Source organism: Oryx dammah, unplaced genomic scaffold, assembly GCF_014754425.2.
Source record: "Oryx dammah isolate SB20612 unplaced genomic scaffold, SCBI_Odam_1.1 HiC_scaffold_8, whole genome shotgun sequence".
NCBI lineage: Eukaryota > Metazoa > Chordata > Mammalia > Artiodactyla > Bovidae > Oryx > Oryx dammah.
In genome coordinates this window covers 37,341,370-37,360,389 of record NW_024070192.1, presented here as the reverse complement: position 1 = coordinate 37,360,389, position 19,020 = coordinate 37,341,370, and the positions used below count along the sequence as shown (strand labels likewise).

Below are 19,020 nucleotides of genomic sequence, written 5' to 3'. Positions count from 1 at the left end.
TGGAAGAGGGTGTTTGCCATGACCAGTGCGTTCTCTTGGCAAAACTCTATTAGCCTTTGTCCTGCTTCATTCTGTACTCCAAGGTCAAATTTACCTGTTACTCCAGGTATTTTTTGACTTCCTACTTTTGCATTCCAGTGCCCTGTAATGAAAAGAACATCTTTTGGGGGTGTTAGTTCTAGAAGGTCTTATAGGTCTTCATAGAACCGTTCAACTTCAGCTTCTTCAGCATTACTGTCTTGGGTTACACAATGCCTTGTGTCCTAGTCAGGTTGCCTAGGAAATAGATTCTGAGACAGGTGTTTGTGTAAGGTTTACTGCAAAGTGCTTTGAAGAGCAACAGTGAGGGAAACAGATCTAAGCAGATGGTGGGGATAGCGCAGCTCAAATACAGGCTTCAGTCAATCCCACACTGGAATGGCCTTTCAGATAATCCCCAAATTGAGAAAAAGAACCCAAGTCTGTGTACCAACCCATTCTTTCTCCAAACCAAACAGTCCATGGATGCAAGTGGCTTCTGAGGAAAGGGACTAACTTGGGCAAGTGATCTCTTAACTCCTAGAAAGCAAGTCAGCTATGAGTTATCAGCAGGCAACATTCCCAACAGGCTGGAGTATGATTATTTCCCTCTGGACAGGCAGTAACATCCACCACACCCAGAGCTTATCTTCTCTTACCATCTTATTTATTCCCTGGTGAAGCCAACCAATATATTGTGAGCTGACCTATGAAGAGGCCCATGTGACAAAACTTAGGAAGAACCCAGTCAACAGCTTGTGAGGAACAGAAACCTGCCGACAACCACATGACTGAACTTGGAAGCAGATCCACCCACAGCTGAACCCTGAGATAGATGGCTGCAGTGCCAGCCAACACCTTGACTGCAGCATTATGACGAACCCAGAGCCAGAAGATTCTACATGGATCCCTGGCCTATGCAAAGCATGAGATAACAGATGTTGTTTTAGGTCACTGAACGGGGTAATTTGTAAAATAGCAAGGAAATTAATACAGTCCCTCTACCCTTGATTGGAGAAGGCAATGGCATCCCACTCCAGTACTCTTGCCTGGAAAATCCCATGGACGGAGGAGCCTGGAAGGCTGCAGTCCATGGGGTTGCCAAGAGTCGGACACGACTGAGTGACTTCACTTTCACTTTTCACTTTCATGCATTGGAGGAGGAAATGGCAACCCACTCCAGTATTCTTGCCTGGAGAATCCCAGGGACGGGGGAGCCTGGTGGGCTGCTGTCTATGGGGTCACACACAGTCAGACACGACTGAAGCAACTGAGCAGCAGCTACCCTTGATACAGAACCAAAAGACAGAATCCTTTTGCCTGGTGGTACAGAATGTGGCCATGTAGCTAATCTATGAGAGAGGGAAGATTTTGTTTCTCCCTTTGTCCCCTTACTTCATCCTACAATAATAACTTTTTGGTGGCAGGGAAGAATCTAAGACACAGAAAGTAAAATCCATACAGGACAAAATTAAAATTCCACTGCATTACAATTAAGCACCTCTGTTCACCCAAAGATACTGTAAAGAAAGTAAACTGACAAGGATAGAAATCAATAACCTAACTGAAAAATGGGAAAGACCAAAAAAAGCACTTCACAGAGGAAGTTATCAATGGTCAAACACATTATAGTATGCAACTGCACTGGCAACTAGGGCAACACACATCAAGTCTATAATGACATCTCATTTGACACTAGATCAAAAACTTTGGGAAAGGACCTCCCTGGTGGTCCAGTGGTTAAGAATCTGCCTTCCAATTCAAGGAGTGCAGGTCTGATCCCTGGTTACAGGAAGATCCCACATGCTGCAGGACAACTAAGCCTGCACACTACAACTAGGGAAAGCCCATCCATCGCAGCAAAGACCCAAAAGAAGAAACTTTGGGAAAACAAACAAGACTTTCCAGAAGTCTGATAATACCAAATGTTAAAGAGAATATGGAGCAAATAGAACCCTTGTCCTTGCCAACAGGAGTATAAATAGATCCAATATTTTAAAAAACAATTTGGCATTATCTAGTCAAAGTGATGTGTATACACCTTTAACTTAATTCCAACCCGTAGGTATACACCCAAGAGAAACTATTTTAGTATACATCTACAAGAAACAAGGATAGCTACATTCTCTGTAATAGCAAAAACAAAGCAAAATAGGGAAATCCCCTGGTGGTCAGTGTATTCACTGCCCTAGGCCCAGGTTCAGTCCGACTGGGGAACCGAGATCCTAGGAATCAGGCAGTATAGCCAAAAAAAAAGAAACAGCCTCCCCCAAATAAAAACAAAACAAAAACAGAAACAAGAATAAGCAAAAACAACAATAACAAAAAAGAAACAAATACCCCACTCTAGAGAAATAATGAAATGAGAACCAAGAGTAAATTTATCTAATGAAATACTACATAACAATGAACATGGAATATAACTGTATATAACAAAGGATAATTTCAACAATATAATGCTAAGCAACAAAGTCACAATATGATCAAAGAAAGACACTATAATTCCACATATATTCAGCTCAAAAACATGCAATATGTTGTTTAGGAATAAAAATGGATGAAATTGTGAAGAAAAACAATGGTAAACATAGAATTGGGAATATGAAAAAAAGTATTGGTAGAGGAGTGGAAAGTAGGAGATGTAACAGTTAATAATAAAGCTCTTTTTCTTAAAATAGGTGGCTGGTACAAGGATATAGCATGTACTCTGACTTTTTTAGATGCTACGTTTCATAAGTAGGTTTTATCACCTCAATATTTAATTTAAAGAAAGAAAAACCAAATAACTTAAATATCACACATTTGGTCAATTCATCAACACCGTGTCTTCTTCTAAGCCAGATGGGTGCCTACTATCTTTGGCTCCTTGATAGACTTAAAGCAGACTTGTGGACAGATGGTATACAAGAAAAGGAAAAATCTTCCTACTGGCCCTGTAAGTAATGAGCAAGGAGATAAAGACCAGTTAAAACAAGAAAGGTAGATATTTAATGGTCTTATCAATATATTACAAACTATGGTCTTTCTTTATTAAAAAAACTAGGAAAAACTTAAGTCAATCTTTACCACATATAGCACAGTATGAGAAAATGTAAGAAATTTCAATGCCTAGTTTAGTCAAAGATGGCAGACCAAAAGGTAAAACAAAGAAAATGTAGCAAAAACAAAAGAAAAAACAAAAAAGCCCTCTATAATGAGAAATTTTACCAACAGTGAACTACTACCATACTAAATCAGTTTAACACGGAATATCTAGTTAAAAACAGCTGGATTTACTGAAGAAAAAGCAAGCAGATGACACTAATCTGCTGAGAAATAGCAGATTACTGGATACTACCACTGAAAAATGAAGCCAATGAAAACAAGCAATTCAAATACCCAAAATCACACATTTTCTAAAAACACTTATGTCATGTATAAAAAAGGCAAAAGAGTAGGACGATTTTTTTAAATGAACTTACCCTGAAATAAGTGAAATTACAGCTGTTGAATAAATGTCACTCAAAAGCAGTCTCTTGGCTTTTTCTTACACAGCGGGCAACTTTCCTTTTGAATTCTCCATTTCTGTCTTCCCTCCATTCTTTCTGTAAGTACAAAAGTAATAGCAAGTGATTTTATGCAAACTCCTCTTACAATCTCAAATACCTACTTTAATTTTGAATGTAATGCTTTGGCAATGTGAACACGTTTAAAATGTTAAACAGTTGATAAGGTAGAAAACACTTTTGCAAGGTACTCTGCCAGGATACATACAAATTACTTCTATAGGCAAAGTCTCTTTGAAAATGCAAAGGGCCCTAAAAAGCTTTAGCAATTTTGTATTACACTAAAAAGAAAGCTACAACTTACAATTAAGATATCCAGGCTATCTGAACGATCACCAACTCTATTGGAAGCAACCAGAAAATAAAGTAGACAGAACTGTGCCTCCTATATCAAGTAGATGGGTGTAATGCATCATATTGAGATGATACTGAGTAGTATTTCTAGTTGGGGAGGGGCCAGGACATGACAGTAACAATAACACTATTACTGCCAGGCACATGGAAATGGAATACAAAACAGCACCAGCATCCTTTCACATGAGAATAGACCTGATTTTTATTTAGCATGTAAATAGCAGGAAATTCTCACTAAAATGCCCAGCCTATTTTTTTTCCTTGTATCATCCATGTAGGGACAGCAAAGACTGTAGAAACCTTCAATACTTGTTCCTGCAGAGGAAGAGATCTGAATAATTTTCTCCCTCAAAGCAAGGCACCCCAGTAAGCCAATCATTATAGTAAATTATGAGGTAAACTATAATGTGGAAATGCAGAGAGATTTGTAGATATTTGATGAAGTCTTTGTGAATAAAATGTTATTGTCTCTAATTACCTCATTATCATTTCTAAGACATTTTAAGAAAGAGCAATTCCAGTGAACAGGGGAGGTCAATACCAAGGAGAAAAAAAACCACCTAAGAAGCACACTTAGCAGAGGGAATTAAGACTGAGAGCAAGGGAGAGCAGGTAGGAAGGTATGAAAAAGATCATTTGGCAATTATTATTTGAGTGCACCATGCAGCATGTGGGATCCTAGTTCTAGAACCTGTGCTCCCTGCATTGGGAGCATGAAATCTTAACCACTGGGGCCATCAGGGAAGTCCCTGGAATTACTTTTGTAAGATATAAATCCTCACTACCAAAGAAAATGGCAGTGAAGTCATCTAATAATGGGGGGAAATTTTCCCTGGAAGACCAAAAGTAGATGAAAGAACAATGAAACATGCAGCAGAGCAGAGAAAGCAGTACCCCAGGGAAGTCTCAGTGGGACCCCAGCAAAGAGGGAAAGGACCTACTGAAGAGAACCCCAAAGTTAAAGCTTGGAAACGGCAGCTTGAAGTCAGTAAAAAGTGGGGTTGAAAACTGAATGACATGACGGGAACGCATGTACACCTGCAATCTATGCCAAAACCAATACAGAATTGTAAAGTAAAAATTAAAAATAAATAAATAAATTTAAAAAAAAAAAAAAAGAAAACTGAATGACAGAAAGTTTGGCCTTTCCTTCTACACACACCCCAAATTTTAATGCCTTCCTAAAGTAGTAATGATAATATATAGATTTTATAAAAATGTCCGAAGACCACTAGAATTAAGAGCTCCAGGTATGGGTATTTGTTATGGAAAGTAATCACTTCCTCATTTTGGCATCTGACACCTCTCTCCCTCCAACTCTAACTTTTTTTGTTTCACTCTTAGTTTAGTATCTGGCTGAGCACTCACACACTCCTGAGGAGAACCAATTCTGCACACATACACTCCTTATGCTGTTTGGACTGATACTTGACTAAGCGTAAAGTTAGAATGATTTTCTGTCAGTGTTTACTTCAATTCAATTACTAAATTCAAAAATTCAAAGCCAGAGATTTGAAAGGTGGTTATATTGCTCCTTGGCCTTTTGGCTAAGATCAAATGAAAGGTGGCTATATATGTAGTGTTTTTCTACAAGTAAGATTTTTACCCCCAAGTTTTTATGTAGATCTGAATTAATAAGAGAAAAAAAAATAAAGGTGAATTTAACCTGCTGGCTTTCACATATCCTAACAAAGTTTCCAAGAATTAGAACAAAAGGATTTTTAAAGAGGGATAGATGACTGAGGAACTAGGACTATTCTAGATTTAAAAAAAGACAAATAAAACATGAATACAGGACTTCCCTAGTGGTTAAGTCTCCACGCTTCCACTGCAGGGCTACAAGTTCAATCCCTGATCAGAGAACTAAGATTCCATATGCCACATGGTGCAGGCAAAAAAAAAACAAAAACAAAAAACAAATAATTTTTTAAAAAGAAAAAGAAGGAAGATTGAAAAATAAAAACAGTAATGTAAAATGAGAAACCTATAATAAAATGATAGGAAACACCATCCTTTAAAAAATGAAAAACCAGGTAAAAATAAATAAATAAAACATGAATACAAAATAAAATAAGTTCCTAAATTCTGGATTCTCTCTCGCCCCCTCTCTTTGTTCTTAGGAGATACATGCTGAAGTATTTAAATATAAAGATCTGTAAAGCCTTCTCAGTTTAGCAAACAATGACAATAACGTTAATAGTAACAACAATGTTGCAAAATCTCCACAATTGTGAATCTATGTGTAGGGTATAGGGTAACCCAACGTATTGTAGGTCTGAAACTTTTAAAAATAAATGCTTGCAAATAATATGGACCTAACAGTGACTAGATATTAAGTAGAATAATAGTTTTACAATTATGTAGGATAGCATCCTTATTCTTAAAAGGTACAACTTCTGGTGGTAAAATAAGATTTATGAGAAAAAGAAATGAAAATAAACAGATATGTCAATAAATATCCACAAACACATACATATAAAAGTATATAGTTTTAATCAAGCTTAATTAAAGGGGAGAGCAGATGTGTCCATGTGACCACCTTACCGCAGCATCAACATTAGCAGGTGAGTCTCCATTGGGGTCTGCCAGCATAGAAATGACACTAATCATGATGGTTTCCACGGTGTGAATAGGCAGCCAGCGTTCCTCTGGCTTTTCATAACCATATTTATCTTCTCCAGGTTCGTGCAGAATAGAAATGCATACATCACCATTTTTATCAACTGCAAAAATAGAGAGTAAGATTCCAGTTTCAAATACTTTAAAAAACTGGCTATACATAAAATACGTATTATTTTATATGATCCTGATTCCCATGGTATCTGTATAAGATTCAGTACCACTGTTCCACTGAATAGACACAGAAGTTAATTTCCAAAATGGAACCTGTTAACCTTTTAGGAAGGCCAGAGATTTTACCAAATAGGATCCACTTGACAAACCCAAAAGAAATGTAAGCTATCATTTTTATTTCTGCAAATTTTCAAGTTAATATGTAGATGGTACCTAGCATTTACATGTAATAAACATAATGAAATAAATGGTACCTATTGAATCTGTTCCTTTCTACAAAGTATATGGTCCAAACACCAGAACTGAGTTTCTGTTATGATTTCCTAGTTTCCCTAGCAACTTACTGATTGAAATTGTTGACAGTCAAAGGTCTAAGACTTTCCTAAGAAAAAAATGAAAAATAACATCATAAAATACTTTTTAAATCACATAAAGGCAAAATTATATTTTCAGGGAAAAAACACACACAAATCCACAAAGTGAAGTGTCCAACTCTTTGCGACCCCATGGACTGTAGCCTGCCAGGCTCCTCTACCCATGAGATTTTCCAGGCAAGAGTACTGGAGTGGGTTGCCATTTCCTTCTCCAAAAAGACCATGTTATATTGCCAGTGAAAACTCATCAGCATACATTCATTAGGTCTCTAATCTATAAACCTATTTTAAAATCCAAGCCATAAATTAATTGTTAATCAAAAGGGGGAATTGGGGTCCTATATTCCACTAACTTCTTTACATTACACAACCAAATCTGCAAATCCTATAAAAACGAATAACAATGCTTATGTTCATTTCTGACTTCCTATCTAAAGTCCAACAAATTTATGACAGGTATAATGTTATAGCGTGTTTTTCACCTCTGGGGAAACAGCATTAAAGCTTGTATGCACTGTGGCTCTACAACTAATGCTTTCTGAATGCATGCTGTATCCCAGCCACCCACACTTGACACAGGGAGTTTAGCAGGGAATGCAGCATTTAAGACCCATGCCTTCAGCGTACTGTACGTGAGCTATTCTGCAATTAATGCTCCTTATCCCAACTCACCTACACCTTCTAATATAATCTGTTAACTAAAGTGAAATGACTAGACCAAGAAGCAAGAATAACAATAGTAAAACTTGTAACAGCACTATGAAGTTGAACAGAAAATGATAATATCGTGTTAAGATATTTTCCTCACTTACCACATAATATAAATTTTTCCTTGAGAAAAGGAAGTCATATATTTTTGAGAACATTTAATATCAAATGTTTGTACAAAATTCTATCAGAGAGAATCGATTTAAGATCCATTTTCCTTTTATAGAAATTGTTATAATTTAGCATCTTTAAAATTTTAACATCATGTCATTTCATTTTAAACATACAGAAAACATTTTAAACCTCTTAGAACGAGGCTTTTATGCTTAATAGCTATTACCTATTAAAATTGTAGTATTTTTTTAAAGGCAAGATAACGGAGTGAAATAATTGATCTGATAACTGAGTGAAAAGGCCAGTGCTATCATTCCTCTTAATAATTAGAGTCCATGTATTGCTTTCATATATATATGCTCTCATGTAACTCACAAAGAAACTAAGGCTCCAAGAGGCTTTACCAACAGTAACACAGGCTGATTCATGCAAAAGACAGCATCAGAAACTTTCTGTTACATTTTCCTTTCAAACAGGTGCAAAAAAAAATTGACTATTACACACTGAATAATTCAAGAGAAGGCAGGGGAAACTGCCAAGAGCCTAGGAAGAAATGAACCACATGTCCAAGCAACAAGGAGCAGATGTGGTCTATTCATGCGTCCATACATTGTGCAGGACTATCACTAATGTGTTCTACCAGAAAGAAATTCTTTTTTTCCCTTCACACTGGTGCAAAAGATAACTGTGTCTTCTGTGATCACTGCTACCTAAGACGTGATGAGATATGGTGGCCGCCATGATTCCACAGCTTTCCGTTCATCAGTTCTAGTCTCTTCTAAGACTCAGCTGTTCTTCAGGTCACTAAGTTCTATTACATTTCCTTGTAATAGAGCCTTGCTTTATTCATGCATCCATTACTCTCACTGATTTTTGCTTAAACTAATACAGAAGGGTTTCTCTTCCTTGCAACACAGTGTCTGGGTTATGAGAAGTAGATTGTAGACTGGTGTAATAGTCTAAAAAGACAACACTGATTACAAAATACTTACAGTCAAAATACTTAGGAAAGAAATTCTTGCAAGCTCAATCATACAAAACAAGGCCAAAAGTTCAGGGAGACTGTGTATAAACACAGTTTATCTAGACTAATCTTTGGCTCACAAAGTGAATTTTAAATGGTTGTACAACTTTGGGTAAAAAAGTCAATGTCACCATTTTATGCACAGCACTGTTAGATACTTTCCAAAGATCTAAACACGCAGAGTTTATCTCATTTGACCCTTTCAATCATCTTATGACATCAGTAAGACATTCCTTTTTCTTATGAAAAATATACATAAATAGTTAAGAGTGTCCACAGTCTAGGAGCTGAGAAAATAAAAATTAAAAATCCAAGTTTAACTACTTCTGTGTTCTCTGTAATAGCCAATGAAGCATATCATACCTTGGAAATAATCTCCTCAATTTTAAGACCTCTATTAATGCTGAGTATCACCCATGAACTCATGAACATCTCAGCTGTGAACATCATAGCTGAGAACTAAGTAAATAAACTAACTTTTCCCATTTGATCCGTTACTCTTCTTTTAGAAGGAATCGAATCCAAGACCATGTATATGCCAAACACAAAGAACCTAGTATAAAAATTCCAACACAATTTCACTGAAAACTACATCTTACTTATTGACCTTGAAAACTTCAGTGACAGGCTTGCAAAACTTCAGTGTCATACCTGCAAATGGAAAAGTAAAACTAGATAAACTTACCATTTGGATGCCAGATTTCTGTAATGAATTTCATTTTAGGAGGTCGAAGGGGATAATCTTTGGGGAAAGTGAGATGAGCTTTAAAAACACCACCTTCACTGGAAAAACAAAAACAAGTTCTTGCCTATAAGTTCCTGCTTATAAGTAAGATAATTATTAAAACAAACATAAAACAAGGATGCTTAAAAAACAAACAAAACAAGGATGCTAGTGCTAACATTATAAACGAAACAGATAATCTGGATTTCAAGCAGTTTACTTACTCAAATACCAAGTTTAATAAACTGTCATACCTACCACCTTATTAAACTCTCAAAAAACAGTAAAATGAAAGAAACAGCTTTAAAAAGGCATCCAGATGAGATCTCGCTACTGTTGTGCTACACATATCTTTTTATTGCTTCCCACTGCACTTAAAACTCAAATGTTTAACATTGCCTATCAGGGTCAAGTTGTCAATTTCTCTATATTGATCTCAACTTGTCACTCTTCTCTCTCATCCCAGTCATTCCTCTTTCTGTTCTTTAAACCCAAGCTTTTTCTCATCTGAGAACTTATGCATTTTCTTATTGCCTCTCTGGAAACAGTTGTGCTGACCTCCAACCATCCATCCATCCATTTATTCATCTTATCATTTAACAAGTATTTATTCAGTCTTTATGTGCCAGATACTGGGAGTTCAGCAGTGAACAAAGCATAGTCTCTCAAGTAATTTATATTCTGGTGTGTTTCAAAGTAGTGCTGCGCAACAGAACTTTCTGCAACTGGAGACGGTCTATAGTTAAACGTTCTCCAACATGGTAGCCACCAACCACTTGTAATATGGCTAGCACTGGGCTGCCCAAAGTTTGAGAACTTTTTGGGCAACCCAATACAACTGATGAACTGAATTTTTAATCTTGTTTAATTCTAATAGCCACAGGTGACTAGTGACTGCTGTGCTTAGGAACTGTTCCTAAATAACGGTCAAAACAACACAAGTCAATGTTGCAGAAAACCAATGAAAAAAGTCAGCCTTACAGGGCAAAAATGACAAAGTTCCTGACTAGTGACCTTGGTACCGCTGTTTCCTCTGTTTCAAAGGCGCTTCTCCCTTTGTTTTATTCAGAACTCAGCCAAAATGTTACCTCTGAGAAAGATTTTACTTGGCTACCCAATCCTAACTAGCCCCTGTGTCCCTCGATCATGTGGACTTCTTTTCCATTTCTTTACTGCAAAAGAAATTCACACCTCTGAATCTTTTATTATAAGATACATACCCCATAGAGCAGGGTCAGATGCAGGGTCATCTGACTGTGTTTGTTTCAGATCAGTAATAATAGAATTCTAAGCTCATTAAATGGTTTTCATTCATTAAACAAACAGGCATTGATTATCTACCTAGAGAAGGCACTGCTGTACGTAAAAGGATATGACAGAGAACAAGACATTAGAGATCACTGATTTACAGCACTTACCATTCCAGGGTCAGAGGAAAATATCAAGTAAAGTATCAGTAATAAATACTGGAATGAAATGAGCAATCTATTGTTACATTTCTAAAAAGTATCTACAGAAAGAGCCCATTTATCTTTAAGAAGAAAAAATGAGGGTATGTTTGTATAGAAATAGAAAAATGTCTGGAAACATGACACCAATACACAAAAATGGTTAACTCTGAAGCACGGGATAATGAGATTTTTTTACTTTCTGCTTTGTACATTTTGCTGTCACTTGAAGTTTTAACCAAAGCAAGTATGTATTCTCATTACTTTTTTCTGATCATAAAAGCAAGATGGCAGGACCGTGTTAAAGAAAGGTAGATCATTAACACCAAATACTTCTGAATTCTTAGGAAAGGCCACTGGGCTCCGAGTAAGCAACATGTTTCTCTTTATGCTTACATACATGCTTCTTTCTATGAAGTGTATGAAGTATACAGAGGGTCATAATGTAAAATATTTCTGATTATGGGTTGTGGTTTTAAAAAAATCACTTCAAATGAAAGCCACAAATACAAAAACTAGGCAAGAATCCATGTAAAAGAACATCAGAACAGCTACCACAAAGCCCATGTACTTTAAATCACTGGTAAGGCTATACCCTGATACTAAGTTAGCTTTCCTGGGTCCCTAAATTTTGACTGATATCAGATCCACTTAAAAGCTTTACAATAGCTCATTGAAATCCCTACCATGAAAAATTACCTTAGTCTATTAAAATTTTTGATAAAATTTAATTAATTGGATTATCCTTAAAAGTTTAAAGTACACAATTTTTTTTGTCTGCAATGTCCTTATCCATTCTGAATCAATCATGAAATTCTTTAGTTTTTTTCCTACAGGTGGAATCCTTACACCTGTGAAAATCCTACTTTTTTTTTAAGCCTAAAACTCAAAACATAGTGTACAAAACATGGTTAAATATTAAAATGTCACATATTCACTATTTTTCAAATACATAAAGATGCTACTATGATGAGCAAAATCAAAGTTTTATGAAAAGCATTAATGGTTTAAATGATGCTTTCCTACTTTCTCTTCACAGATATTAACAGTGTAAGAGTATAACTGCTACATAATTACAGATATATCATATTACATATATGATTACTAGCATGATGTTCTAGGCCAGTTCAAGATTCTTTTATTAGACTTCCCTTACTGTCTTTGTATTAAATGTATAAAAATCTTACAAGGATAAGAGCCTATCATTCTACTTTGTCAGATCCTATCAGCCATATTTACTTTCTTTAAATGATATACCATATGTTGCCATCAACATTGTTCTTTTATATATTCCTTTTCACATCTGTCTTCTGTTTATTCATTTTACCTGTCACAATTTATCTATTACCTTCATGAAATATTTGATGGCTTCCAATGTTTTTACTACTAAAACATTAGAACACTGAACATTCTGAACACTTTCTAGGCACAAGGTTTTACCCGAGAAATGAAACAAGACGAAGTTCAAATAACTGTTAAAAGTCACATAGATAATAACAGTAGTAGACTCAGGGAAGTAAACAAAGATATTCTCCAAAACTCACATTCTTAAGCACTAAATGATAAATGATACGGTACTGCCATTAATCAATCAATTTCTAAGTCACATGGGCACTAGGTTCATTCCTTCCGAAAATTCATTACAAAATACCTTGTGCAGCTAAGTTTTAAACAGACTGTATAAGAATTTTGTTACTGTAAAAGAATATTAATCCAAGAATTTGGTTAGTCAACTCTTTGTTTTCTATATCCATCAAGGTAAGGCAATAACAAGCTACAATCTTCCAAGATTCTACAAATTGTTCACACCACTGCAGAGGTAGGAAACAATATAAAACATACTTCTTGAGCGCACCAGCCATGACTGATGAAAAGAGATGCAGCAAAAGTTACCTGCCATTTACTAATGCAAATTTATAAAATTTATAATTCACAGTGAAACCCATATCTCCTAAAGTTTCTTTCAAAACCTACTGCCGCTCCTACCTGATATTATTCTTTCCATGGATATGGGCAGCTAGTCACACTACTTGATAATCATTAGTCTGAAAATAGCAGGTTGTCACACCAGTTTCAGATTATTTTTCATAGAGAGAAAACCTCAAGAATCTATTTTTAATATCTCCAGAAACATTAATTAATGGCAAGTGTTAGTTGCTCAGTTTGTGCCCGACTCTTTGTGACCCCATGGACTGTAGCCCACCAGGTTCCTCCGTCCATGGAATTTTCCAGACAATACTGGAGTGGGTTGCCATTTCCTTCATCAGGGGATCTTCCTGACCCAGGGATCGAACCCAGGTCTCTTATATTGTGGGCAGACTCTTTACTGTCTGAGCCAATGGCAAGAGCAGCAATAAAAAGTTAATACTGTGTAAAGATAAATGTAACAGCTAAATTAATACTCAAAGCAACTATCAATAAAGTAATGCCTGAATATACCAGTTATTAACACATGGATTGTAAGGAGTGTGGGGTGCCCTCTAGTGGCTAAATGAGGGTTAATGACAGCACCATGAACTACACTTGTTTTTAAAGAATTTTAGTACAGCAATCATTCTATTATTACAGAAATGACCTAAAAGTAGTTAATGTGAGCAAACCTAACGCCTCCTCCCATTACCAGCCTCTCTATTTCTCCTCTTACTTACACTTAAGATCTGTGTCTCATTTCAAGTAACACTCATCCAACAACCACAAGAAGGGCTCTGCCCTCTTCACTCCACTAAACACCAGTAATTTCCTTACTGTTAAATCAGCAAACAGCATTAAATACCTGATTCTTGGTGGCATTTTAGAAAGCTTCCTTCTATAAAACCTTTTGTAAGATGTCTGGCTAACTTCCTCTGCTTTTCTCAGGGCCCTGTCCTAGGCACATGTGTGCTATCCCCTGAGCAAGGCTGTTGATCTCCCTACTTCAGTCCATTTCTTACACTATGCATGCACGCATGCTTAGTTGCTCAGTTGTGTCTGACTCTTTGAGACCCCATGGAGTGTAGCCCACCAGGCACCTCTGTCCCTGGACATTCTCCAAGCAAGAATACTGGAATGTTTCCATGCCCTCCCCAGGGATCGAACCCCATCATCCGCATTGCAGGCAGATCCTTTACCATCTGAGCCTCCAGGGAAGCCCAAGAATACTAGAGGAGGTAGCCTATTCCTTCTCCAGGGGATCTTCCTGACTCAGGAATCAAACCGGGGTCTCCTGCATTGCAGGTGATTCTTTACCAGCTGAGCCATCAAGAAAGCCCCTTCTTACACTATAGACTGCCCCCTCCAATTTTTTTAAACAATAGTTTAAAACACTTTACTACAGAAATAAAATACAAGTAAGCTGAAGGAAAATAAAATTTATAATTCCAAAGTTATGATACTTAGAATCTGATGCATATTCTAAAATATAAACCTGATAACTCTTGATGTAAAACTCCCCAATGGTTATGCTTTGTCCTCAGGACAAAAGAAAAATCCTAACTCCCCTGATGGGCTGCCGTCTAAGGGGTTACACAGAGTTGGACAAGACTGAAGCAACTTAGCACCAGCAGCAATAACAGTGTTTACAAACATTTTCTAGCCCTCAACTCTCTAGCCAACCTCATTTTTTGAAATTCCTTACAGTCGTTTTGCTCAGTTGCCATCCCCTTGTTCTGTCCCTTATTTTCCAGGCCTATGTACACAAACATTTCTTTCTCCCTATGAAATGCTCAATCCCCAGCTTCCCTTCCACTTATCCCCATCTCCTAACCCCACTGCTACTGCCAGAGTATCTGTCTAGTTAATCCTTACCCTAGCTATTGACAATCCAAAATCTCTTCAATCCCAGAATAATTAAACCAAATGTGGCAATCTCATTCATCTTGCCAGTTACCGGGTAAGGAATGATGAAGCAACTTGATTCCAACAAATGAGACAAGAGTCTGCTGGAGAGCTTCCAGAAAAAAAGGCTTTTCTACACTAAAATACATAAAAAATTACTTTTCCTACTTTTTTGACTTTAGCTCACTGAGACTTTTTTTTTTTTTTAACTTTAATTGGAGGCTCTATTCTTATTTCTATATAAGAAATACATAAAACACAAGCAGAAACTACTTTCACTTCTTCCTTTTCAGCATACTCTGAAATGCTCAAAACTGTTGTAACCATTTTACTATCTCTGTCAAGAAAACAAATTTCCTTATTTTCTCAGCCAGCTAAAATCAGATTTCTTTTGCTTATAGCTGGAAGCCTACTAATACAGTAACTAACTCTTCAGTTCTCACTTTAGACACCTCCTCCTCTGGGAAAAATTCCCCAACACACTGAAAACCTGCCACAAGCCCAGTAAGTTCTCACCATATCCCAATGCCTCCCTCCATCATGGCTGTCCCCAAGTGTATTAAATAACTACACAATGAGCAGCTTTGCCAACTAAACTGTAACTGCTTTGGAGTAGCACCTATTAACTGATTTAAGCCATGTTCGTAGCATCTAACATAAGAGTGCTCAAAAACATTAGAAACTAAATGAATGAGTAGTGTAAATGCCTACAATGCTTTATTTTTGAAACAATTCTAAATGGGAAGTTGCTAAAAGGGTTGGCCAACACTCAATAAATCTTAAACCCACTTCCTGAAGGCTTTATAAAGAATTTCATAACTTCCAGCATGTGAGTTTTAGAAAAGGTCATTCATAAAAAGGAATTATATCCAGGTAAATTTGGATGATAATTATAAGGTCTGTCAATGGCATTAAGGTTTCATTGTTCACAGGATGTTCAAAGTATATTTGGTTAAACTGTAGCCTCGGTGCAGTCAGTGCTCTCATCAGTAAGGGACAGTGAGGAAGTGGCAGCCTGTCAGCAACTCCAGAGGAGCTGCCACAAAGGTTTCCATTGTCCACGCCTCAGATAGACAGTCAGCACTTTTAAAATGTATATGAAAGGCCAGAAACAGGTTCTTATTGGTAGGAAGGATGGCCTGTTAATTAGTACAATGAGCATTAAAGTATCTTTCTTTCATGAAGCTGAAGGGACACAACATGTATATGGACCAGCTAGTAACATTTAGAGATGCTTGCCACCATCTCATGAAAAAAGTATAAAAATTATGTGAGGTCCTTAGAGATGGGAGGTCAAACCTGGATGCCTCACTCATTTTCTACTCAGACATTAGTTTAGAAGAACTTCTCTTGTTATCACACACCAACTTTAAGAAGATTCTGTCACTGGAATGTTGCTGTGTCTTCCTTGAGTAAACCTTCATGCAATGTGTTTTGATTTAGAAACCCAGAACAGAACCTCATCAGGCTCAGAAGCCAGGCACAAGTATGATTTTGTGTGCAAAACTTGGTAAGAAATTTACTTTCAAATAATATTAAGGTTGTGGGGGAAGACCTCTAGGATAGCTTTCATTGACTACTGTTATCTACCAAACTATCACTGTAGAGTGACTAGATTGAGTTATCTTAGCTTGCAACAATTACCAATGCAAATGTACCATTGGGAAATAAATCAGCAAAAATTTTGATCAGCAATAGTTGTGACAAAACCTAAATCATTTTTTTTCAGACCTTAGAAACCCCCCCAATCAATACTACAGCTCAACTGTGCATGTCATATACCAGTTTGCTCTGGTACAGAACTAGCTCTGAATTTTCTCTTCCATCAGGTTGGGCAGGTGCAGAGGGGAGGCAAAGGAGTTACCATTCAGAACATCTAAAATAAAACTATTTCACTGTCAAAAAAAAAAAGTATTATGTATCCAAATTCTTGCTGCTTAGTACCATCAAGGACCAAGGCTGAGTGACCAAGAATAGTTTCCAAGAAAGACCCTGCTATCCCTCAGTTGCATGGCTTTGAGAAGGTTGGTGCTTTTTTTCCCAACACCTCAACTTCTATAAAAAGTATGCAACTTGTACTAGTCATTGACAACAGACAGTCATGATCCATCTTACAGAACATTAAATATTAGTAAGTTTAAGTTGACCTGCAAACACATGGAACAGAAAATCAGACTGTGTGTGGTCTCTGAATCTAAAAATGTACTAGATATATAAGAAATCCATCTTTTCTTTGCTCTTTGATAACACCACACTCTGTTGTCTATATTTATATCAGTTAATAGTGATTAATTAAGTGATTAACAATCATTCTTGTAAACTGGGAAACTTCAGTTTGTCAAAATAGTTTATATTTCAATTATTAAAAGAGTTCCACTTGGATGTCAGTTCCATTATACTTACTAAAGTGTATCTGGAGGACCAATAATAAGGACTTCCCATCGGTAGAGATCATTGTCATCTATTAAACCTGCTGAAAAGCCTTCCACTGGATTTTTGTTGAGCTCTGCGGAAAAAGAATAGTTTTATAAAAAAAATTTAAGTACAAAATCTTCACCCAACATTCATTACAGAACATTAAAAATTCTAAACTATTAAATGAATACACCTGGACCCATTAGCAAAATGCTACCTGATGTCAAAACCTTTCCATTTCTATAACACAAGGAAGCAATGGGCAAAGCAAGCTATCCAGAAGATCAACTTCTACCTCCCTTTCACATCTACCCTGGTTTCCAGCAAGGTTCCTACCATTCTAAGGTGCTCTCTGGTGGCATACAGGTATAGTGGGTCAGAGAGCTTATTAAAATGCAGTTGGCAGACTCATCCCCCAGAGATTCTGGTTCAGAGGAAAATCAAACCAGTGTTTCTGATAATTCTTATGGTATGGTCTTTAGGGTCTTTGGCCTTTCCGAAATATCAATAGAGTGCCTGGTACCTTTTCACTGGAACTTGCTATATAACCAATCTTAATTTATACTAGTAACTATGTATCTGCATGACTAAGTCCTCTGCATTCTTGGGGATACACGTCTACAGCTGGTATCCATGTGTGGCCCAACAGACTCTTTGAGCACACAGAGAAGACAGACTCCATCTGTCCCGCCTGTGCATGTCGAACCTTTTGCTGGTCACAGTTTCCAGCATTCGGGAATGGCTTAAGAATAAGAGCTGGAGCACAGAGACAACACTAGCAACATGAGATTTTCCTCTTCCAGAGAGAGTGCTCTAGCATGGATAGAGAATGATGGGGGCTGGGGATAAGAACAAAGGCAAAGAACTAGTGAGGTGGGGGGATGCAGGCCATGAGGGCCCCTGAGAGGGGCAGGTGAGAAAGAGAGGAGAGTCTGAACAGTTCCTGGAGACACAGGGCTTAATAAAGTAATGACCCATCGATGGTGGGCATCATGTTAGGATTTTTAAGAAAGCTTTAACAAGATATAATTGACATTCAGCAAATTGTAGGCATTTAAATTATATAATTTCTTACACACTGATATATATACACAGCTGTGAAGCCATCACCACTGTGACGATTAAGTGTGTGTGTGTTGTGTATAAATACATGAATCACCAAGAAGAAGCGCTAGTTGGCTCAAACTGAGGAGAGAGGACAAAGCACACGGAAGAACAACTGAGAGAGAAGTTGCTGGGCAGCCAAACAGGGCTGTAATCCTCACATATTCCTGCCATCGTCCTCAAGGAGCTTGGTCCCATGATAAGTAAGTGCAGCACAACTCAGAGTGCTATAAAAAACTGAACAAAGTGTGTTATTAACTGAGAAGAAAATATTTAATTTTTTGAGGAATCAGAGGTGTTTATTTCAACAACTAAGATTTAACACCTCAGCATGCCAGTGAAACCCAGAGAGAGCCAGAAGTGAAAGTTTATTTACACTTAAACATGAATGGCTTCTTTTCTCAAAATCTGAGGGAAGTTCTTTTTTTTAATTTCTAAGTCTAATATTTTTGCCTAACTGGCAAAGCAGACTTTTTATAAATAGTTTTAAATCAGTACCGTGTTGCAAAATATAAGAAATGCAGTTTTACTTTTAAACAGCCATTCTAAGACATTCTTTAAATACTGAAAATGCAATGAAGTTGTA

At 36.9% G+C, this 19,020-nt stretch overlaps 1 protein-coding gene across 3 annotated transcripts in view; it reads right to left on the bottom strand.

Moving 5' to 3' along the window:
- The window catches only part of UBE2G1 (ubiquitin conjugating enzyme E2 G1), an 88,123-nt gene that overhangs the window by 10,123 nt on the left and 58,980 nt on the right, over positions 1-19,020 (bottom strand). For all 3 annotated transcript variants that reach the window (XR_005721603.1, XR_005721604.1, XM_040243712.1), the window contains 4 exons: positions 17,319-17,421; positions 9,616-9,713; positions 6,462-6,640; positions 3,480-3,602 (listed from right to left, as the gene is read on the bottom strand). Coding sequence is in view for 1 of the 3 variants with exons in the window: in XM_040243712.1 (XP_040099646.1) it covers positions 3,516-3,602; positions 6,462-6,640; positions 9,616-9,713; positions 17,319-17,421 (467 nt within the window). In the remaining 2 variants the exon portion in view is untranslated. The remainder of the gene's footprint in view (positions 1-3,479; positions 3,603-6,461; positions 6,641-9,615; positions 9,714-17,318; positions 17,422-19,020) is intronic.